This window comes from Cololabis saira, chromosome 13, assembly GCF_033807715.1.
Source record: "Cololabis saira isolate AMF1-May2022 chromosome 13, fColSai1.1, whole genome shotgun sequence".
NCBI lineage: Eukaryota > Metazoa > Chordata > Actinopteri > Beloniformes > Belonidae > Cololabis > Cololabis saira.
Genome location: NC_084599.1, coordinates 11923528 through 11947524, shown reverse-complemented (window position 1 = coordinate 11947524; position 23997 = coordinate 11923528). Strand labels below are relative to the sequence as shown.

General features: G+C 40.8%; 1 protein-coding gene across 8 annotated transcripts in view; it reads right to left on the bottom strand.

Moving 5' to 3' along the window:
- celf5a (cugbp, Elav-like family member 5a) overlaps positions 1-23997 on the bottom strand; it is a 219799-nt gene that overhangs the window by 9499 nt on the left and 186303 nt on the right. For 3 of the 8 annotated variants that reach the window (XM_061737706.1, XM_061737708.1, XM_061737712.1), the window contains 4 exons: positions 18769-18915; positions 11860-12025; positions 2756-2971; positions 2369-2461 (listed from right to left, as the gene is read on the bottom strand). In XM_061737706.1, the coding sequence (XP_061593690.1) occupies positions 2369-2461; positions 2756-2971; positions 11860-12025; positions 18769-18915 (622 nt within the window). The remainder of the gene's footprint in view (positions 1-2368; positions 2462-2755; positions 2972-11859; positions 12026-18768; positions 18916-23997) is intronic. The other 5 variants (XM_061737709.1, XM_061737714.1, XM_061737707.1 and 2 more) reach the window with 4 other exon arrangements.

Here is a 23997-nt window from a genome sequence, read left to right as displayed (position 1 = left end):
TTTAACTATCTAATGTAACATCTGGAACGTCTGTATGTATTTACACAATGCCAAGGAGGAAAGACATCAGCAATGAATTTAGAGACATAATTGCTGCTGCCCATCAATCTGGGAAGGGTTATAAGGCCATTTACAAATAATTCAGAGTCCATGTTTCTATAGTAAAAAGATTACTTAAAAATAATAATAACAACAATAATAATACTAATACTACTACTACTACTACTACTACTAATAATAATAATAATAATAATACATTTTACTTATATGTGCCTTTCAGGGGACTCAAGGTCACCATTCATATGACAAAATATAGAAAGAACCATAAGAAAATGACAAGATATAAAAAGAACATTGTAAAACATAGAAGTAAAAATAATAAAATCAATTAATTGCACAATTGAGGTCGTTCCAGTCCCGAAATCAAATGGAATGTCCCTGTCTGAAAATGTGTGTTTTAATGCTGGAATTATAAATGTTGAACTTTAATCAGAGTTTTAACTCTCGGACTGAACATCCATGGAAATTGGATCCAAGGTTAGATTGTGCAGACCAACTGAGGAAACCCCAAAAGCTACGTCTCACTCTACAAACCTCAATTATAATATTATAACTTACAATTAGAAAGACATTGAGCAAAAAAGTTGTTTATTTATTTATGTAGTTGTATAGTAAGGAGCCGGAAAAAGAAGCCTATTCTTTCCTAAAAGAACATGACAGCTTGATCTATATTTGCAAAGTTGTACATGAACAAGACTTCTGGACGAATGTCATTTGGACAGTCGAGACTGAAAATAGGGTCTATCAGCCCAGACATGCCACAACCACTGAAAAGCATGGTGGTAGAGGGCTCATGTTTGGCCTGTTTTGCAGCTCCCGGGACTTGAGCAGTCACTGCGAGGAACATGAACACCTCTGTATACCAGAACAGACTATTATGGTGCTATCTTCTGACAGCTAAAGCTGACCCGGAGAAACCTGGGCCATTAAACACGACACTGATAACCAGCACAGCCCTAAATCTCCAACAGAATGGAAAACATAAAAAAGAATGGTACTGCCATATCCAGTACTCGAGTTGTAAAAAAAATCAGGGGGGATGGTGGATTTTATCATATGGGGACAGATAATTTGTGTTGATTACAAATAATATAATATGTTACAAATAATAGCACTGACCAAAACACCTGCAAAAATACTGTAGGAATGACATAGCAGCAGTTAAATGCAGCCTTCTGTAAGCTTTAAATATCCACTGGGCTTACATTAAATACATCAAAACACAACAATAAAAAACAGTTTTCTGAACTTATCAATATGACTCTGTCCTTCACAGGATAAGTAAAATGGATCACTGCAAAAACTCAAAATCTTAACAAGAATATTTGTCTTATTTCTAGTTAAAATGTCTCATTTTTAGTAAAAAAAAATCTCATTACACTTAAAACAAGACTCATCACTGGAAAAAACAACAATTTTTCCTGTTTCAAGTAGATTTTCACTTGAAATAAGTAGAAAAATCTGCCAGTGGAACAAGATTTTTTTGCTTGTAATGAGAAGATAAATCTTGTCTCACTGGCAGATTTTTCTAATTATTTCAAGTGAAAATTTACTTGAAATGGGTAAAAATGGTCAAATAAGTTATTTTTCTGGTGTTATTTTTTTGTTGATGCCTCTAAATGTTGAAATAGCAGTAAAACCACATTCATTGATGAAATGACATAAGGGATGGAAAGGGGGGGGGGTGGCAGTTTTACAGGGGGGATGATTTTGACCATTTTTATTTCAGGGGGGATGCCATCTACCCTCATCCCCCCTCAACTCCAGTACTGGCCATATCCCAGTTAATGTAGAGACTGCAATCCGTGTGGCGGGATATTGCCAATACTGTGCAAACACAAATGCATGCAAACCTCAATGAACTGAAGCAATGTATGATGTAATCATATTCATGTTGAATAAGTAATGACACTGTGTAATATGTAATGTGCAGTTGCTCATCTGAAGTTGCATTGGGCGATGATGTCTTAGTACATAAAACCTCAAAACTGATTTTCTTTTTTGCATTAAATGTGAATGAAAATGATCACATTAAATACAACAAATACAACCCTTTTTCTGTCTATGATCCAACACCAATTTTCGCAAATATTAGTAATTTACCTTAAACTTACCCATTACACAGTATGAGATCTGTATACTGCTATAGTGATATTTGTCTCTCAGCCACATATTTTATATAGATATTGCACAAAATAAAGTGTATACAGTGTGAAAACAATCCAGTTCCCCTGTGCTCATCTTTGCCGTTTATGTCCATTACAGAGGATGCGATGTGGGAAGTGTAAAAGTAATAAGGTTCTCTCACCCTCACCTTCTCTCTGCTGCTGCTGCTGGATGACCTGGGGTGGTTGGGGCAGTGTTTGGCCAATGGGAGTCAGCGTGGTGGCTGGGTAGATTGCTGCAGACAGCACAGTGAAAAGAGGAGAGAGAGGAGTTTAAATACAGGAATCCTGCAGAGAATGTGTCAAGCATGCTTAAGGTCGATCATACAGGCGTGACATGTGCAATCAAAGTCTCTCTGATGTTGTGTTCTAAGGCTCTGTCCTACGCCATCTGAATACACTCAGCCACGCTCGCAAACAGTAAACACCCCGCAGTAATTATCTCGCTGCTGCTACTGCATTTGGCATTCATGACCAAGTATAAAAGTTCAGGATTACAGAGCGGCAAACAGAGCGTTGCTGCCTCTCACCTGTGTATTGCTGTACACCGGTGAAGGCTTGCTGGAGGGTGTCAGCAGCCGTGGGGCTCTGGGTGGAGTAGGGCGGCAGGCCGTTGGTGTACACGGTCTCCACGGCGGGGTGGCCGTTGGGCTGATGTGGGATGCCGGTGAATCCGTTGACGATGGGCGTGACGATGCTGGGCACAGCGGAGGTGGTGATGTTGGCTGGCGGAGAACTGAGGCCTGCTGGGGGAAAAGGCTCCCTGTTACCGGATCAGGAGCTACCGCAGGAGTGTGTGCACATGATACCCAAACCTGCTTTTCATCCATTGTGTGTAAGCATTCACATAGACATGATTGAAACAGAAACACATACACACACACACACACACACACACACACACACACACACACACACACACACACACTAAGTCTGTGACCACAGGGAACACTGCTTCCTCTCTTTAATGCAAGGACACGGCTGTGACGTCAATCTGTCACATATCCACGGTTTGTCGTGACACATCCTGCAGAATAGCTGGGAAGTCAACCTGTGAAAAATGAGCCTGTCTGTTGTGTTTGTGCGATACCCTGCTGGCTCCTATTGCTCAAGATGATGAAACCACTATGCAACTTCTGAGGAAAAAAAAAAAAGAAAAAAAGGAAAAAAAAAAAGATCTGATCTAGATAGAAGCAGATTACAGGGGGAGATTTGCTTGAATGAGCAGGGAGCATACACACAAAGATGCCTTCTAGTTTTATACATCATAAAAAAAACAAGACGAAAGAACAAAAGTTGGCAGTTTGACAAATGGGTGGGTCATAACATATATAGTATTTGCCTGACAGGCAGCTTCGGAGAGGTTCATGAGTGGAATCGAAATTGGGCGCTCCCTTTTTCTGTGTCATTCAATGCATTTTAAAAGAACCCTCCGTTAGAAAGTGCTTCCAATTATGCTGGTGACGTGAAAGTACCCATTCTGAGTAGAATCTCACTTTGTGATGGCCTCTCTAAAAGGGCTTCTCCGTGGCAACGCATCCAAGCTTGTTGAAGTACGGCTCCCCAGAGGACTACCTTGCAATCTGGAAACCCTTACTCTGATTGGACAGACAGTCCAGGTTGTCACGGAAACCCTTCAACATGCCATATTCCCACAATCTGGTACCTCGATGAGGGCGTGTTCGGGGAGGCTGAACAATCCAGTGTGCACAAAACATATGCTGGGATGGAACTACGAATAAGCTGTACATCTTAAACTTATATACACGTGGAGCTGCTGTTCTTATTCTCTATAAGTCCCTATCCTTTCATGTCCTTCCACCTCTCTCTGTTCCTCAGCATTTAAGCCATTAGGAGGCTGACAGTCGCACAGACAACTGCATGGACTTGGGGAAAACCCAAGTCCAGTGAGAGCCTTTTGTGTCTTTTGCAGTTTTTTGTTTTTTTCTTCCCTTTTTTTTATCTTAAGGAGCCTCCCCATGATTGCTTGTTTTCCCGCAGAACTGTGATGAATTAGACCGCGGCTTCATCCCATTCTCCTACCAGCACCCAGGAGACTGCCGCTCTTACTCTTAGGGCTGGAGGCAGCTAGTCTGCTCGGGCCACACGCATTCTACTGTACCACCAGATAATGCACCCTCTCCATCATCAGGCAAATTCATTTTCCAAAGCTTAGCAGTGCTGCGGGTGCTCACATATGTGCAGCAGTTGTAGTGATAGTGGGAGTAACACTATTATGTTGCAGTGCTGACCCCATATATACAATTGCCTAGGTTCCAGGGTCAGCAGTTGAACTTTGGTGTCTGTGGTACAGTAAAAACAGTCCAGTGAGGTTACTATTTACCAATCATCAGCAGCAAAAAGTAATCAGTGCAGTAAAGCATGTGCTGATACATGATAGTGAGGCAACAATAGCCAATCTATATATGCATATATTGACAGCAGTTGTCTTTTATCCTCAATATCTAACAGTCTAACGTCTGACATAACCTGAACCTGAAGAAATTATCTCCTCAGTTGAAATGAGGAAGCATTTCCTACTTGCATGAACTAGAAAATGAGACATTTTCATTTTATACCTCAGTGGACATATAGTTCTGCCATGGTGGAAAATTGTATTCATAACTTGTTTACAATGCACTCACAAGAGCGTCACCCTACATGTGGCTGTCAGCTTGTGCAGCGTGTTCCGGCCCGTAATAATGACAGGTTGTTTCCCATTCTGGCATGGTTGAACACAGAGCAGATTACATATTCGATGCAGCTAGCTCTTAACTATCAATTCTCTCCTTGTCATTAATGCGCGAAAGGAGTCTGCACTGCTAAATAGTATGTATATGTGTGTGTCACTTACATTTATTTATTTTATGGAAGCAAAATTGCATTCATATTCTTGCAGGTTCTTCAGAGAATGGGGAACTGTTGATGCGCTCGCTGTTATGATTGCCTTGAGAAAGAAGTTTTCAAATATGACAGAAGTATTTATTATGCTAATTATGCATAGAGGAATGCCATACCCGTACTGGAGAGTGCAGTCATTACCAGCGCAAGAACTGTCTTTTGCTGGAGCAAGTAATAAGCACTCAGAACAGATGTTTTCATCCAACTGATTTAAAATGTGATGCATTTAGAGTCAAGGAGAAAATGTCTGGTGTGAATAATAAATGTGGGTGTGGTAAGAGCAGCATTTACAAAAGCGAGCCGGCACATCAAGAAAAAGTATGGATGTGAACACTACCCTTTAGATAAATAATCGATATTTTCGAAGGCAAATCAGTTTTGACGTAAAATAAATGTATTTCACTGTCACGCAATCTAATAGAAATCTCTATCTGGTAAATATTTAAATGCAAGTGAAAATAAATGTTTAATGTCAGTAGTGTGTTCTGTTTTATAATGCATGATTCTTACCAATATTTTATTACAAGCTACCAACTTGTGGTATACACCAGCTCCTTGTAGAATACCTAAAGCCTCTACCCTTCAAACGAAAATCAGTGAATCTGTGCATCATCTTCATCATCTTCATCGTGTGTCGGGGGAGATGGGTTTTTTTTTTTTCCTTCATCAGTGATAATTTCTGAAGCTTCGAGGACGTATGTTGATGACACAATGCTGTGAAACAACATAAAAAAATCACTGGCTTTCTGTCAATGGAGCTAAATCTGAACAAAAGACCTAATAAAAACGCAAAAAAAAGCATTCTTCTTTGCACATGCATTCATGGACGTGTCTCTTAATGATTATACATATAAATTAACTCAATTTTAAAAATGACATTAAAATATCATGGAAAAGCAATTTCTGGTGGCTGCTCTCCTATTGAGGAAACCCATGCGATGCATTAACTATAGCGCTGCGTCTGACTTTCAGATCCCTGACCAGACCGGCTGGGCAGCTTCTGAAGCTCCGCGGCTGCAAACCTTTTTTTTTTTTCCCCTCATAGAGCTCAAATCTGATTTAGGCGAGAACTGCGGCTCTGCTCTCTGAAAATACACGCAGGCAGCAGGACTAGGAATCCCTATTGCTGTCCCTGAGCTGCTAACATCCACCATTGGGATTTGTCATGTATCTAATGGAATGGGCACGATTTAAATTGAAGGAGGTTGTGGGGTGGGGGACATTCATACCTAAAGGACAACTACCCTTGGACATTTTTTATTCCTTTGTCCTTGAGGGTGGAATTGCTCTGTGATCTCTAATGTTCAAGGGGCAGACGTAGGGGGGTGATGTTTGTTTTTAGCCCCTTTTAAATTGGCGTATACCCCGCGATTAACGTGCGGATCTAGCGTGTCGTGTGCCCCTTTTACATTGACCGACACGCCACCCGTGTGTCGAGCTGCCCCACGAATAACACGCCTACGAGGCTATTCTTAACACTCAGGTCTAATGTAAACAGAACTAACGGAAACAGCTAATAAGAGTGTCAGCAGCAACAAGAAGTCACAGGTAGGATCTATATTAGCAAGATGAGAAACTGGGGATACAAGGAGATCTGCGAGGAACTCAGAGCTGTGGACGCCATAAACAAGCGTATGTCTCCAACCATAAAAGATGGTCCATTATTTGAACAAGTGGCCTCAAAGATGACAAACCGGGGGTTTGCAAGAAGCAAAACCCGGCCAAAAGCGCTCAGCCCGTTCATCCATCCTTGTTTTGAAAATGACACCTGTCTGAAGGCGTATGAATCTTGCTGATGTAGGGACAATACGACATTCTACCCGCCCACACAGGTTACATTATGTTTTGTGGATAACGCCTCCTGACTCGCCCTCCCTCCCCTCAACTCGCCTTCAGGCCCGAAGTGACAAATAACACGCCTAGTGTTTGCATTGCCAACTTGCGTTAGACACGCGTTCATCACCCAGCGATATTAGCTGGATCCAATCTAAAAACGCCTTTTGTTACATTTTTGTCTTGTCATAGTGACACGAAAGATACTTAAACACGTCTGAATTTGACAAAAGTTGCATAATGATCGGTGGGATATATCTCCAGGTCTCCAGTTCTTGGTACTGTCTGGACCTGTTAGGTGCATGTGTAAAAACGTAGGTAGAAGTGTTGCAAGAGAGCAGCAGTTTGTGGTAAAGAATGAAACAGGTGGCTGATTTGTCCCCCCAATGATCTAGACCTAAACATGTAATCTGTCCTTCAGCATGACTGAACTGAATTGAACTGAACTGTATACTTCATTAATCCCAAAATGGAAATTATATTCTTGCAATTTAAATGAAAATAAATATGAGTGAGAAACTGTTGGATAGTGGGTGGCGATAAAACTTTGCTGATGACACCACATGCGGCCCAGGCCCAGGTGAACTGTCAGTAGACAGCATGGATGGACAGTCAGAACCAATTAATCTACATCTGAGGAGCAGAAGTGCTCTTTCCCAATCTGTTGTTAACAAGCTACACGTATTCCTGCCTCACTTCTGCTGATCTGTGTTAAGTCTTTAGTCCACTTCTGTAAATGCATCTGTGAATGCAAATGCAAAATGCATCTACAGATGATGAGGTCCATGCAGCTAAGTCTAGAAAAACATCATACTTCCACACGACGTAAGGCTCGAATCCCAGAATGCATAAACAAATATAGAGCTTCCTGAAGTGCATTTTCCTTTTCCTGTCACGTTGAACTGGGATACAACTGGATGCTACAGTAACCCATCATCCAATTGCCATGTATGTGTCTCTGACATAATATCCCTGTTGTGACTACGCACTAGATTGTGTTAGTTAATTCTTGAATATTGTTTTTAAACCATCAATTTTACTTTATTGCATGTTTAAAGGAAGCAGTTTCACAGCCTGAGATGTGCCGAAGGCTGAAGGTCACCCAATCAGTCACACCAGAAAGGTGTGGATGTTGCCAGCTGTTTAATCTGGTGCTGATGTGATGTGATGTGTCACTCTAGAAGTGGATCTTTATGATTTACAGTCACGTCTCTGTGTGTTATTAAAAAAGGGAAAAAAAATCTATTTGCCTTTCAATTTTTTTTATTTTTAAATAAATCCCTAAAAACAATATGTTTGTAGAACATATGGTGATGAACCATGCAGGACAGGTGGCATTAAGAAGGATCACCACGCCAAGCAAGTGCATTAGCTTCCTGGTGTTTGTTACTGTGAGAGGGTTCTGCTTCAGCGCTATAACCAGGTTTGAATCCAGCAGGGATATTATGGCACATCCAGCCTTGCTGCAAGTGGGTTGTCCCTGGCTGTGCAGCATCTGTGGTCCATTTTGTGTAATACGCACTTGTGCGTGTATATTGCCACCATAGAACATCACCATGCAACAGAACATTAGAGTGACTTTGATTACACGCTTCTCTCATCCAAACAAAGCATCCTTGACACTGCGTTTCCCTCACTACATATACCCAGTGGGATCCGCATCTTATTCCATTTCTCCCTTCCTCTCCTCCCTCGCCCACTCTCATCCTGCTCCTCCAGTTCTTCCTCGCTGGCCTTTGTTTTGTTTAACTTTTATTTCTTCTGCAACACTCAGGGAGCAGCACCTGGTGAACATTATTTTCAGAAAGCATCATCATGCATCATAGTAAGTATACATGCTCTAATCAGCCAAACCATCTGGCAAACGGCTTATGCACCATCAAGCTTAAATGCTTTGCATCTGTTGATCAAATGGATGTCTCATTGTTTTCAGAGTTACACCCTTAACCTCTGAGCCTTTTTTGTACTTCAGCCTGCTGGCAAACAAGAGTCTTCATGTTGCAGAGGTTACCCACGATCATTTGAATAGAAGTTGACGATTGCATATTTTACCCGAGATTAGAAAGGTTTTTTTTTTATCTATTAAACCATTATCAGATCTTTATGTTAATGCGGAGCGTTGTGTGCTATCAAGACGGGCTCTGCTGCAGCTAGCAACAGACAATAGCTCTCATTGGAACCAAAGGGGACATCAATTAACCCCTCTACCTTTTATACTTTTGAACACAGAGAAAATGTCAGAATGAATTAAGTCATTTCAAACTCTAATTTAGCTAATGAGAATGCTTAATGCATAAATTAAACATCCGTCAAAGCAAAGAAGCCGTCTAAAATATGATTTTACGCTAAATTATTCCACCGACTTGTGGCAGAGATGCTACAGTCTCTCAGTATCTACAGAGTCTGTCAGGCGGCTGATACAGACAGTCTTGCCAGTAACTTTATGTATTTCTTCAATTAACTCTAAATAAGTCATACTTATGAGTGTGAAAAATAAGAGAGCAGTAAAGTGGCTACACCAGAGCAGCAACCACATCAGCATCAGCAACCTTCAAATTAAAGATTGAAAAAAGGAAATATTTTTAATATTTATGACCAACCTTGAAACCTCATGATAATTATCCTTTTTCCAATAATTCCATCCATCCATCCATCCATCCATCCATCCATCCATCCATCCATCCATCCATCCATCCATCCATCCATCCATCCATCCATCCATCCTATCCCAGCTCATTACAGGTGAGGGGCAGGGTCCATCCTGGACAGGTCAATTCTGGAAATCCATTCATTTAAGACCATTTCACTATTTCACACACACCTGATCCAGTCTCTCTTTACATTGTATTCTCATCAAAATATGAGATTGATAGTTGGAGTGAAAATTAAAAAAGAAAAATTTGATTTAAAGAAGTTGGCTTAACCTTTTGCAAATTTAACAAAAGCAAAATCAGCACTATCTCCTTTGGGCCGCGTCTTTGATTCAGTATTCGATAAACTGGAGCGCAAGAGAGAGAAATAAACCCTGCACACAACACGATCTCAAACACAAAGCCCTTTACACAAACACACACAGCCTCAAACACATACAGTATGCACCCATCCACGAGCTCCTCGCAAATACTCGTAAACCGTCTTCAATCAGTACTATTGTGTGCAAAATACAGGTATATGCATGCCGAACACAAAAGTCTGAATTGCAATACTGTCAGTGATATACCCATCAAAATAAGAGCTTCTCAGCAAGACTGAGCGTTTGCTTTTAATCACTGTCTCAGATTGATTATGCCCAGTAGAAAGTGCACACTTTGCACTGAAAACATCACTGCGAATATTTGACAAATGGGTCTCCTCACAAGATGCATTGCCTGCCATTGAAAATTTATGTTATGTACCTCCACAGCATCTGTGTCTATTTCTATCATGTCAGTTTACATACATGTGCTTGATTAAAAGCGTATTTATGATCGCATTTATGATCACACCTGAATCCAGGTGCCTGAATGTGTACAGATTTCCATGTGCACAAAACTGGTATTTACTGTAAGAAGATAGAGTGTCCTACACGTACATGTTTTCAAGTGAAAATGAAAATATTATATATAATTATAATTATATATAATATTATTAAAAGTTTCACAAAAACAATATGATCTTAATTTTTTATTTATTTTTTACCATTCGCTTTTATAAATTCTTTATTCAGCCTTGATTTCCAGATAAAATTACCAGAAGAAACCGCCTCTGGGCACCATTGGATTGGCAACGACCAGGTAATCAACAAAAGACATCGCAAAGTAGGGTGCAGTGGAGTAGGAATGCCATTGAATAACTGTTGTCGGTTTTGCAGTAAAAAAAAAAAATTGACGATGTTAAGTCTTAGTAGCAGTTTAGTAATTTAGAATGCTTTAAATAGTGGCTGTTGAAGACGAGCAACCATGCTACATCTAGATATCGCTGTTGTATGGTCCAGTATGCAGGCCAAGCATTCATCTTTTTCAGATTACGCAAGGGTTGTAAGTCCTCCTCCCCCTTCTCCTGCACCCACTGATGCTTTCAGTTAGTGTGCTTTTGGCCTCTAGTCTGTAATGCCTCTCTGCTTTTGTGCGGGCACACTTGCATTTAACTGCACACGGTTTAATGCATCTGGCCCCGGGTCTTCTGTCTCTGCTGTATATTTTCATTCAGCAGAATGTTGGGAATTGTGTGAGGGATAAATAAACAGGATTCATACATCAATAAAGAGAACATCTTTGAGAGCAAAATATCCCTCCCCACAATAAAAAGCAAAGCTTTTCCAGAATTTGATAAAGTACAGCAAGTTCTGTTGAAAGTAGATGCCCATAAACAACATCTATAACAGGCCCCATGGATTGTGTTTAAAGTTACCAAAGACATCACCTCGAAAACAGGACCCTGCAGAGTTGATAAAGTAGGTAAGCAGAGTGCAACAAGGACTTAGATACTGTATAATTTATTTAGGATCCTGCTTTTATTGAGTGAAGAATCTTGAAGAATCTTCTGTCTATAAAGGAAAATGAAATGCTGCTGAATAAGCAAACCTTATGCAGTGGCTAGGTATTTCAAAGTCCTTCCCTTTTCTCTGTAATGCATCTGCACAGGGAGGGTTTGTTATGGAAAATAAAACCACCTGCATGCAGATCATGCACGAGTGCTTCAAAGCACAAGGTCAAAATACAATGGGGAAATTAATGCCTTATCTGTAAACTTAGTTGTTGATATTCTTTCCACTCCTGCTGCTACACACACACACACGCACGCATGCACACACACACACCAACACACACGTGCAAACAGACATTAAAACAAAAGTTGAACCTGCTGACATATCACACACGCAAAACACACAAGAGGAAAGGAAATGAAACCGAGTGCTCACCCAGGGCTTGATGAAACTCACCCGACACCGGGGTCATGGGAGTGGGTGGGAGGCTGTTGATGTTGAGCGCCCCCATCTGGTGTATCTGTGTGGTGGGAAAAGCCACGCTCGGCGTGAGGTAACCTCCTTGACTTGCTGCCATGATGGCGGCCTGCTGCTGCATGAGCTAAAGAAGAGGGACACGGAGTGATGGGTGGAGGAGAGCATGGTTGGATGTGAGGTGTGTGTGTGGGGGGGGGGGGGTACAGATGGTGTTTAAAAATATAGCGAGTTGTTGCAAAAGATTCCAAAGAGAGGAACACAGTAAAGGTAGAGTGGAGGGAGTGATGTATGTAGAGGGTGATGGATGGATAGTGCATGGGAAGTACAGGGAAAGTAGAGCGGAATAAAAGAAACAGGAGAAAAAAGAAGCCTGTCAATCTATGTTTAGTGAATGTGTCTATCCTCCCAGCAGGAAGCCTGTCACCAGCTGCAGAAACGATTTAATAGCTGTCTGTTGGGTTCATACAAATCAAGGCATTGACATGTGCACATTATCTCTGTGCTCAAGGGACACAGTTAGTTTGCGAGAGTTGCGATGCTTTTTCCTAACAACTGTCAAACTTCACATCACTTTGTCTGCTTGTACATACGAATGCCACATTCGCCGCCCACTCTTGTCCGTTTCTTCCTCGAGCTGCTCGCTGATTTTTCCAGATTTTTTTTGTGATCATTTCCTTAGTTTTGATAATTAATAATGAAAGAAAATTGGTAATTACATTTTTTAAATAAATAAAAAAGGCATTTTACAAAAAGAGAGTGCTTTTTGTTCGAAGACAGCTGAATGACCACAGTGTTTGGCATTTAAAAGCTGTTTTGGTGACATTTCAGGAGATGTTGGTTCATCCAGACTGAGTCATTAAAACAATATTTCTAAATGAAGGATAGTAGGTAACTCACATTCACAGCCATGTTAGTCAACAACATGTTATTCAGTAAGTAGCAGCATTTTCAGCAACTTTTCAACCCCATAATTTTGTGCATTTCTACTTAGCATGAAGTGAGATGAAACCATTTCCCACCAAATGCAGCCACTGGACTGTTATGTACAGGACATGCTCACATGCACTGCTGCCTGTGGACTGCACTCTCACACAGACATTGCAGTTGCGACGTGCATGGACAGTGATTGTAATTATTTGAGCTTCTGCCCTCTGCTTAAGTTCTCCATGTGCAAACCACACTCTGATTATCTAATTCAGGAGAAAATCTATCATCGTACAATGGCTTTTGCGGCTTGTGAGCCAGAGGGTTTATCTTGGGAATCGATAATCTTTTGCAGGCTGTACAGCTGCTCATCAGACATGCAGACCTGTGCGGTGTAGGAATACGAACACAGCAGGACCAACCTCTTGCACCCGTCTCTGCATCTGTTTAATACTGCATAGCTTGTATATGTCGAGGGAACTGCTGATGGCCATGGCCCGAGACTAACTCATGTAGACAGAAATCTAACTCCTCTGCCACAGGCACTGATGCTAATGACGACAATGTGAGACAGTTGAGGTACAGAGCGGCCCTCTGCTTGTATTTGCATGTGGACCTGGCGACGGAAAAGCCAATTATTTTCCTTCAGTGCCCCTGTCAGGTAACCTGAAAGTGGCTGTCCTGCTGCAGAATGCCCAACGCTGGCGTCTCATCCATTAGCTGCATGCCTTGCCACTACTATCTATTAGGGCCTTTTGTCATTTGCATAATTTTATCAACGTGACAAATGGGGATCATCTGTTCCTTTCCAAATAAGATGAATTGAGTCTTTAAGTGGGTAGCCTATAGCTGAAAAAGACAGAAGAATAGCAAGAAACTTAACAAAAGCAGTGGCAAAGAAACAAAACACAGAGGTCTTGAGGTTGCCGATCTCCCGTGCTTTGCCAAAGCTGTGACTGCCCCTCTATTAGGATTAGGACAGCATTGACTAACAGGCGAAGAGTCGGACTCGGCTCGTGTTACAACAGACACACAATTTTGTTTTGATTTGTTTTTTTTTCTTTGTCTTTTCTCTGGCAATGTTTGTTGCTTTCACAGAGGATTGGGTGTCCATGAGCTGGTTCTAATAAGCTTGCAGCCTATTGTTGGGTGACCATATACGAGTAATAATAATGGAGTTATAACAGAGTTGGAAAAAAGTCAAGCATGTTCAGAAAACCATCCTCTCTCCCAACTCATGTGTTAGATAACGCAAACCTTAATGCCATCTGTCAGATTGTCTTGGATAAAGACTCGGCATTAACGGATGCTTTGTTCCAAATTAAAATCGAGAAAATTGGAAATTCAAGCATGTAATTATGTTGGAATGCAGTGGTTTATACAACCTGACTCTGGTAGAAAGAAAAACATAATAATAAGAGCAGAAAGCTCTGGTTATGTCGACAGATTGCATTAAACTCACTACATTTTACTTTTAATACGTATGCAGAGGGACTTTCTTCTCTTTCAAAAATTCAAAGACATTTCATTCACAAGTCTTTCTCCTTCCTTTATTCATGCACTCCCCAACTGATAGCAAATGTCTCCGGCGGAAAATGAGCACAACTGAGTCTTTATTGTCACAGACGCAACCTTTTCATGCTTCCCCTCGTTCCTCTTGAAAAATAGAAGAGAAAAAGTCGACAGAAACAAGGAGGACAAAAGGGAAGTGTGTGACATGAAAGGGAGCACGGAAAAGTTGCCCGGGCTCCGGTAGCATTCATTTAGTGTCAGACATCTGTTTTTTTATTGCAACCTGATGGCATTACTCTCCCCTGATGCTAGCAGGCAATCACCTCTTTATCACATGGCAATTATCTCTGTAGCGCTGCTCTGCGACTCGCTGACTCTTAGCACTGTCACATGTGACCCCTTACAGCCCGGCCAGCCAATGAAACGGGGGGAACGGGGGGTGGAGGGGAGGCAAAGAGAGGAAAAGGGGGAGAGGTAGAGAGGTTGAAAAAATGAGACAGAGATGGAGACAGCGGGTCAAAGAGGTGAACTACGAGACCGAAGGCGAAGCTCAAGGGCCACATTTGTTATAACCACACGCTAGCGGCGCCGCGTTTCCACAGACAGATTTTAATACATCTAGATAGATAATAGAGGTTTTTTTTGTCTGATGTAGGAGTGTGTACATGTGTGGAGGCACATGCCCGGGCTGTCAAAAACTAGTCCTCATAAGCATATTACAGTGAAATCAGGTCACACACATACATGTCGGGTGTGTATGTGTGTGTGTGTGTGCGCGTGTGTGTGCGCGTGTGTGGGCGGGTGGGCTGTTTACAGTAATGCCAAATGATGCCGTAAGTTTTGCCGTCGTGTCTCTCGTGTGCTATGTGGGAAGAAAAAAAAAACAGAAAGAAGAAAAAAGGAAAGGAAAGGAGAAAAAGCATCCCTCCAACAGGGGGAGATGTTTCCTAATGTGAGTTTAAAGCCATTGTCCTCGCTCTCATCCACCCACACACCGCCACTTAGCACCAAGTTAAACCGCTTTCTCTCCTCTCGTTTATCTATCTTACACCGAGCCAAATGTATCTTTCAGGGAGGCGAAAGGTGCACGGTGCTGGAGGAGCCTTTCAATCTGGAAATCCTCTCACTCACCCTCTGACACAGCATGTAGTCCTGCAACCCAAGGGGAGCTAAAATGGCTAGCTTCGCCGAGAGACACTACATCAGAAGAAGAACGAGGGAAACAACTCTTAATCAAATCTGTTTATAAATGTGATGCTTTTTGTCTAGAAGAGAACACAACACAATTATAAAAGCGGGTTTTATGACTTGCATTTACAGATTAATCTGTGAGCTTTTATCATCCAAACCCAAACGCTGAACTGAAACAAGGAATCTCGCTTCCGTGCTTTCCTTGTCTTGTGTTTTTATGAAATCACCTTTTGCAAATAGGATGTCTCCTGTCAGAGCACACCACTGTCTGTGTCTGTCATAAAAATGGCACATTTCTCATTTTTGGCATATGTTGTCAGTGTTGTACCACTCCAATTTGTGTTCGGAGCCCCCTCCTTTCCCTGGTTTGACTAAAATCCAATTTACTGGCTGTCAGCTCAGCTCTATAATCCTATCCGCTGCTGTAGTGGAGAGGTAGCTCTTTGAATTTACCATTTACTGTATTCGCGGGTTATAGCTATATATACCATCTCGCCCCTTGTCTGAATCCTATACTTCGCCACCTCGTCTTCTCTTGGCCTGTGTGCTGTATATGGAGAGTAGGTGAACATCTCGCATGTCTTTGGAGATAACGTCTTTCTTTCCCCCCCCGTTATTGCAGGTTCTTTCGTCTTGGGGGAATAAATGCAGTTTATCTTGCAGCAAAGAAATGTTTAGTTTATCACTTCAGCACACTCCTGGTGGCTGCGGGCGCATGAAGGCTGTGCACCAGGTAGCACCAATGAGTTTAATATAAACATAGCCACTGCCCTACTGCCCAGCCTGGACACCGAAATGAAAGGAAACACGTATTTCATCTTACTCCGCATTCTTGCAGTTTTGAGATTTCTTAAGTAAGTTTCAAGTGAAATATAACAACACAGACTCCTTACTTATCAATGCTAGTTTAGTTTTGCCTCTGAGGTTAACTTCAGAGGGAAGTTTGGTGATTTTATTAGAATCAAGTTCTCGGCATGATGGGGTATTTCCTACAAACTAAAGAGAACTTTCCATCCTTGTGGTGAGAAATGATATTGCGTACAGTTTCTCCCTTAGATGAGATGGTAACTGATTCACGCTAATGCTGAAATATCTCCTATGCCCTTGTCACTTTCACTCAGAACTTGATTTCATAGCACCACGCTGCTCTTTGTCATATAAAGTGTGTGTGTGTGAGAGATCGTAGCTGGCGAGGAAGAGGAAGAGGAAGGGCATTCACCTTGCAGAGTGTGTGAGCGTATACGCTCCTTTGTGCACCTGTATGAACCGACACGGGGCTCTGCCACAGTAAATAAAAGTCACGGCCAACCTGAGCGGGGCACAATGGCCTCCCCGCAGACCACTACTGGCTGCACCACCCTTCATGCATTTGCATTTCTCCACATTTCCTGAGAAAAGGCTGCATTTCATGAATGGTAATGAAGGTGGGAGTTTTACTGGAGAGTGCACAAGAGATGGCCTCGCAATTACTCTGAGATGGTCAATTTGCACATTTCTCAGTGGGTCCCATGGCTGTGATATGAAAATGAGGGAAATGGATAAGCCCCCTAAGACCTGTCTAACATCAACAGTTAAACCAAGCATTTAGAAACTGCAAAAAAAGTATGTATCATTGAAATCCAAATGTGTAAATGGGTAAATAAATCCTCTGTAGATATATCATGTGTATTTATGCAGTGTTTTGCAATAGACGTCCAGGCTTTCTTTCTTTTTTTCTTTTTTCTTAAATCAAAGTGCTGGATAAAAAGGTTTTGGTAAATTCATTTCAGCCTCCTTCAAGTAGACTACGTGTGCATGTGTTTACATATGCTAGCATATGCAAACACATGCACACTACGACGGGTGGCGTATGTGTGTTCTGCCTCAGCAGGGAAGAAGAAAGTTTGTCTGCAGATGAGTTGCCTGCGGATTATTCTGAGTCAACTGTGGCCCCTGAAGCATCTCGTGGACCCAGAGGGAGGGACGGCGGAAGGAAATGGGGAAGGGAGGGTGACGCGCGGTGAGCGGGGCTGCACAGACTGTCTGAAGTCATCAAAAGAGCTGAGGGTCTGCTGCGTGTGGTGCCGTGGCCTGAGGGGGTGGTGGGCGCTGTGGGGAGGGCAGGGGAGGGAGAAGAAAGGGCTTGGGAGGCTAACTAAATATACACATGCGGATAAGCTCAAGGTAACAGAATGATAGCACATTAAAGATGTGCAGAATGATAATATGGACGACAGTTTGCCACGATAATTTTCACATATGACAAGATCTGTCATGAAAAGACAAAAACAGAAGTCTCCTTTGTGTAGCGAGAGCAAAATAAATACCTACACGTTTATTTGAAACAAATTAGAGTAAAACATTTTTACAAGTATTCTAATTTTTCATTTTTGAAGAACAAATAAAATGGTTAAAAACAAGTGGTGCCTCCTTGTTGCCTTTAATCAATACATTTTCTTCAAAACACATAAAGGAACAGAGCAGGTTAACACCGACTGGAACAGGACTCAAGCTATAGTCTTCAACTACACAGTTGTTCAACACTAGGGGTGGGCAAAAATATTGATACGGCAATATATCGCGATACATAGTCTCCCGATACGATATCGATATTAAATGTATGTATCGCGATATATTGCCGTATCAATATTTTTGCCCACCCCTAGCTGCACTTTATTTTGTGATTTCAGTGTGGGTGAGACACTGCATTTTATTTTTGTAATTTTAAGTCAGGGGCAAGTAGCTGCACTTTATTTTTGTGATTTCAATTTCAGTGTGGGTGAGACACTGCATTTTATTTTGAGTATTTTGTATCTAAGAATAATGCACACAATGCACTTTTCATTGTGTTTCAGTGTGTTTTTTCACGCAAATATGTTGCATAATTAAAATGGAAAGTTTGAATTACATTGTTTTGACTCAGTCTGTCCAATGCATTATCACTATCATGGTAACTGTCAGTGAATTTATCACCCTGAGCACCAACTGTCACACGCAAGTGGTCATATGACACAATAATAACATTTGAATATAGTACATTATGTTATATTATAGCAGTTTTAAAAACACTTAAGCCTAGAACCTAAGAGTTTTATTGTCTGAGAGCGATCCTGTCAAAAAACCGGTGTGCTCCATAGCCCTTTTTAAATTTATTTCTTAAATGTATCCACTACATAGTACGCAATAATCCATCACAATGCTCATAAATTCCACAGGGGTTTAAAATATGATTCTACGCCTCATAATACTTTTCCAACTCACCGCATGTGCGTAGGAGCTGTACGTGCTGAAGGGAAGGGCGATGGCTGGATTAAAGATGCCAAACTGCCCGACCATCTGCTGCATGCGTCTGATAGTGCGCTCCTTGTCTGTGTCGGCAAACTTGACCACCAAGCTCGAGGAAGCACCCTGAGGGGCAGAGGAGAAAAACAAATACTACGTTTAAAGATAAATGATAATAAAACAGAAGACAGAGAGTGTGGAAAGTCAAAGCAGTTACTTAAAAGATCTCTCATATCAATATTTCCTCAGTCAATAAACATGGTCTGTTGAACCCAGATAATTGTGTGATTATCATAAATAACTATATGTAAAGACACAACTATAACAAAAGCTTTAAAAAAACAGTGAAAATAAGTGTTATGTTGTTATTTGTAGGCCTGTGTTGAAAAAATCGATTTCCCAATTCTAAATCGATTCTCATATTAATTCCTAAAAATCGATTCATATGTCTAAAGATCTTTTTTTTTAAATTTATTTATTGGGTTTTTTTAATGGGGTTTTTTAAATATTTTTTTTTCTTTTATTTATTTATGTTTTGTTGTTTTTCATCATTACATTACAACTTTTGCTTATTTTTTTGTTTATCCCCAAAAAAGGAATGTTTTGTTGGACACGAGAATAACTGGTGCCATGTTTTTGCCTTTAAATATGTTTAAAGGTATGAAAACATTAAGTGTTATAATTGCATAAATTGTCTATATTTCATTACTTTATATACTGTCTTGGGGTTACATTTGCAAAAAATGGTAAAAACCAAATGCTCAAAAATTAAAAACCAAAATAGACCGAAAAATGGAACAAATAAAAACGGAATGTGGGAAAAAATAAAAATGATTTCATCCGTCTCTGTTTCCTCCCTGGATCTGTTTGGTAATTCTGACCCACATGATGTTTCTGAAAGCAGTTCTATCAGCATTCTGGGAGCTGATTGGTCCTTACAGCATCATTAGCTGCCAATACTTGCTGTTGAATCTCAATATAATACTAGTAGTAATATGTTGCAGAACTACAGTCATATAATTCATGCAACAGCTCAAAAAACAGTTTTATTAACACTAACCCAAATCAATATCGAATCGAATAGGATTGAATCAAATCTTGATAATCGATTCTGAATCTTAAGAATCGGAATCGAATCGATTCTTGACATTTGAATCGATCCCCAGCCCTAGTTATTTGGGATATCCAGGGGGTGTCGGACTCTAGTCCTCAAGGTGTCCTGCATGTTTCCGCCGTGTGCTGCTTCAACACAGCCCTGATGGACATGGCTTTGGAACTAACAGAGGTTTGTAGACCGTAATGACAAACTGATGAAACCATTAGCTTGAATCAGGTGTGAGTTCCTCTAACTACACATCAGAGATTATTCTTTTCTTTTAATGTTGGATGCACCATTTTACACGCACGGTCATGGGCTGGTATACATAACATGAACTAAAAGAGAGACAGTATGTGGGGATTATAATTATATCTAAGAGAGAAATAAATAGGATTGATTCCCATTAATTCTGTGAAATGTGCTTTTCATGAAAGATGATTGTTTCTGGACAATTAGTTTTTTTTTTCTGTCCTTTTTGCATCCTCTTCTTCTATTTTACGTCTCCCTTAATCAACATTATCTCTTTATGCAGCCCAATAATGAAACCAGCGTGAAGAATTTTCAAATGATTGAGCGCTACGGTTGACCTTTCATGTGCTCCGCCTCTTCCCTGCCCTCTGCTCCCCTACACCGGCTGATCGATCCACATAAAAGGCCGAAATATTACTCTGATCTGACAGTTCAGAAAGGTTGTGTGTCAAACTTGATAAGAGGCCCCATGAAATTGATGCGTGATTGTCAATAACAGTGGTGACTGGCGATTGAGGGCTTAAGAGGCTCTTGCGTAAACCTGGTCTAGGTGAACTACTGCTCCAAATGGCATCCATAATAGATTGTTATTATTATCATATAATTAATTCGTTCTTAATTTTTCCCCTATGTGCTTTCCTTCTTCACTGAGCTCTCCTGCTAATAAAGACATCTGCAGACAGCAAAAGATACCCAAAGACAGGTATTAGACCTTTCGACTGTAGTTTATAGATTTTATGCTCCTCTTTTCCCTTTCTCCCCACTTTGCTCGATATTCCCCCCGGCCCTCTCTTTGGGTTTTGCTTGGTCAAATCACAGGCTTGAAAGACTATAGGTGAATAGCCGGTTGGTTCGTTGGCTGTCTGACTAAATGACTGGCTGTCTGGTGAGCTGAATGATTTACTGACTGACAGGAGCGCTCGCTAATTGCCCAACAAACTAGTCGTCAAGTTGACTGGCACATGTGCTGCGTCGAATTGAATGACTAATAGTTTTCCTTTTTTCTTCTTTCATGCCGTCCTACTTCACTCATTCAGTTATTCATGAGCGAGTCTACAATAAACATAATAGAACCGGGAGACAGAACAATGCTAACATCAAAGTTCAGTCTCAATCTCTTATGCAATGCCTCATATGTCGTCTCTCAAATGAGCTACTTCAGTGGTAACTTTGACAGAGCTGTTACGGGTTTGTTGTATTGGTCCGGATAGTTTGTTTTTCTTACAATTCACATCATTAGCCTTGCTATGAGCTTTAACTTTGGGAGAGTGCGGGACAGGGCTGTGCGCTACCAGAATACAGACGAGATGTGCTACTGCATATCGAATATTTTAAGTCTCTTTCAGGGTAAAAAAAAAAAAAAAAAGACCAAAAAACCTATTAGCCTCTCGGTAACGGCGGCTCTGTGTTCCTACTCTGCTCCTTTAATTTTTGGGAAAAGGGTGAGATGCATAATCTGAAGCGATTAAGCTGGAACCTTGCAGTCAGCCTCTTTTTCATGCACATGTAGACAGGAGTGTGCCTGCTTGAGTAACAGAAACACGGTTTATAGTGAATTGACCTGTCTGGTTATATAAGAACAACGTGCCACTCTCTTTCATAGTCTTGCCTGCATGTCGCACACTGCGCAAAGCTTTTTCTCAAGCAGCTCGGTACACAGAGATTGCCCTCCCACTGGTTCTCCTTGGGACACCTGAATCTTGTGGCTTTTTGGCTAAGCACCCATTGCCACATTTGTTTATCTCTGAAGTTTTCCCATTTAGGCCTGTCAGGATATCAGCAAGCAGAATCTCGATTGCTATAAAGAGAAGAGGATGAAGTGTGAAGTAAAAGTCTCATTAAATTTTTAAGCTGCCAAGTGTGAGCAGAATCCCCCTGCTGGGCAGCTCCCAGCTGCCTTGAGAGCCGCTGAAGGAAGGGGAGTTAAACAAGGAGAATAAAAAGGCAATACAGAGAGTTTCAGCCAAAAGGAAAGTCTGCCTCTTCATGGTCTCATCTCATCGCCAAATGGTGCTCATGGTGCTGTTCAAAGCTTCACATCCTCCTGGGACTGGAGGAGAATTGGCTTCACTTTTAGATAAATATTTTCACATTTATTTTTAAATATATACATTAACGCATTTGGACTGAAATGTTAGGAGGAAGGCTGGAACTATGTCCTGTGTTTGGATACAGTACAGCTTTGTTCTTGACAACCAAAATTGGATCCTCTTCATAAAATTGACATACATGTATGAAGATGATACACTTGAACACAACCAAAAGAAAATAGTTTCTTTAATCATATTTTCAACAGAAATCTCAATAGCTGCTAATATTCTTCTGTGATGTAACTTTATAAAAGCATTTCACATTACTGTCCTCCAACCTTCAACATTAGTTTGCTGAAACTTTTAACCACGCTTTCAAATTTGTCCAGTTAAATACACTAATTTCAAATTCCTAAAAAAAAAATAAAATTAAAAAAAAATTAAAATATATATATATATATATATATATATATATATATAAAGTTCATATTTTTCAACTAGGTTCTGTGCTTGACAATGCAGTTCCATGACCATTTTTTAATTCATTTTTACATTAAGTATTTGTGGGTTAGCTACATTATCTTAAGTCTCACATATCACAGCAGGAACCACAACTCTTAAATAATCAAATGTTTAGTCCTTAACTATATATCTTTTCTACTTCCAACCGTGTAGCATACCACATCCATACTTAGCCACGTAAAGTAAAGTGGATGGGTTTTAGATCTGCGTCTCTAACAGGATTGGTGATCTAACATTTTCGACCACCAAGTGTTTGTGGCCAGAGCAGTGGTGTCGGACTTAAGTAACACTGTGATGGAAATAGAAATGTAGCAAACTGTGAGGGGACTGAGACATTGAACATGTACGTTATTACATGGTGAGTCATAAGATGCATCTCTATTTCTATGGTACAAGTGGAGAGGAAACTAGAGCCGTTGCATTGTGAGCACACAAGGTTTTGAACTGTGGAAAAATATTGGTGTTAAAGTTTCTGTTCTGAGATTTGGTTTCAGCTTTTCTCTGATTAATCAAAGCACATTATTTCAATTGTTCTGGGATCTCATCAACAAAACACTGAGCAGGATGCTTACTAAAACCATAACTGTAAAAAAAAACAACAAAAAAACTCCGTACATACACGACTTCAAGCTAAATTCCCTGTATGAGCCACAGTCCTCCCGAACCATAAGTGGTCATTGCAAAGCACCTCATGAATAATGACTAACCTTATGGGAGTCAGATTCAGGCATTGAGTTCAGAAAATAGAAAAAATGCATGTATGGTGATTAACACAGAACAGATATTTTTCATCATTGTCTGCAAAATAAATACAGCCTCTTTTAAAAGAGGCTGTATTGTGTAGTGCCCATTCATCACCGAACGCATTGCAAAATACCCCATTCCCACTGCTTATCATCACAGTTTAAAACAACAATTTCATGTTCAAGAAGTTATAACTTCACATTAAAAATTCATTTTAGCAAAGTGGTTTCTTTCAAAGGGCTGCATCCTGCCATGGTGGTTAGCACTGTTGCCTCACATGAATGTTCCCTAATGGAAGAAGGAGCCTTTCTGTTTACATGCTCTCTCTGTGATTGCGTGGATCTTCACCAGGTAAACCAGGATCCTCCTTTTGCCCATAAACATGCACGTCAGGTTAACTGTTGTTTCTAGACTGCCCATAGAAGTCTCTCTTTGCGTGCGTGCGTGCGTGCTTGCTTAGTTTTTTTTTTTCTGCCTTTTGCTCAATGAGACCTGGGATCCTCTCCAGATCCCTGTGGCCCTAAATAGGAATAAAAGGGTCTAGAAAATGGATGAGTTCCATCA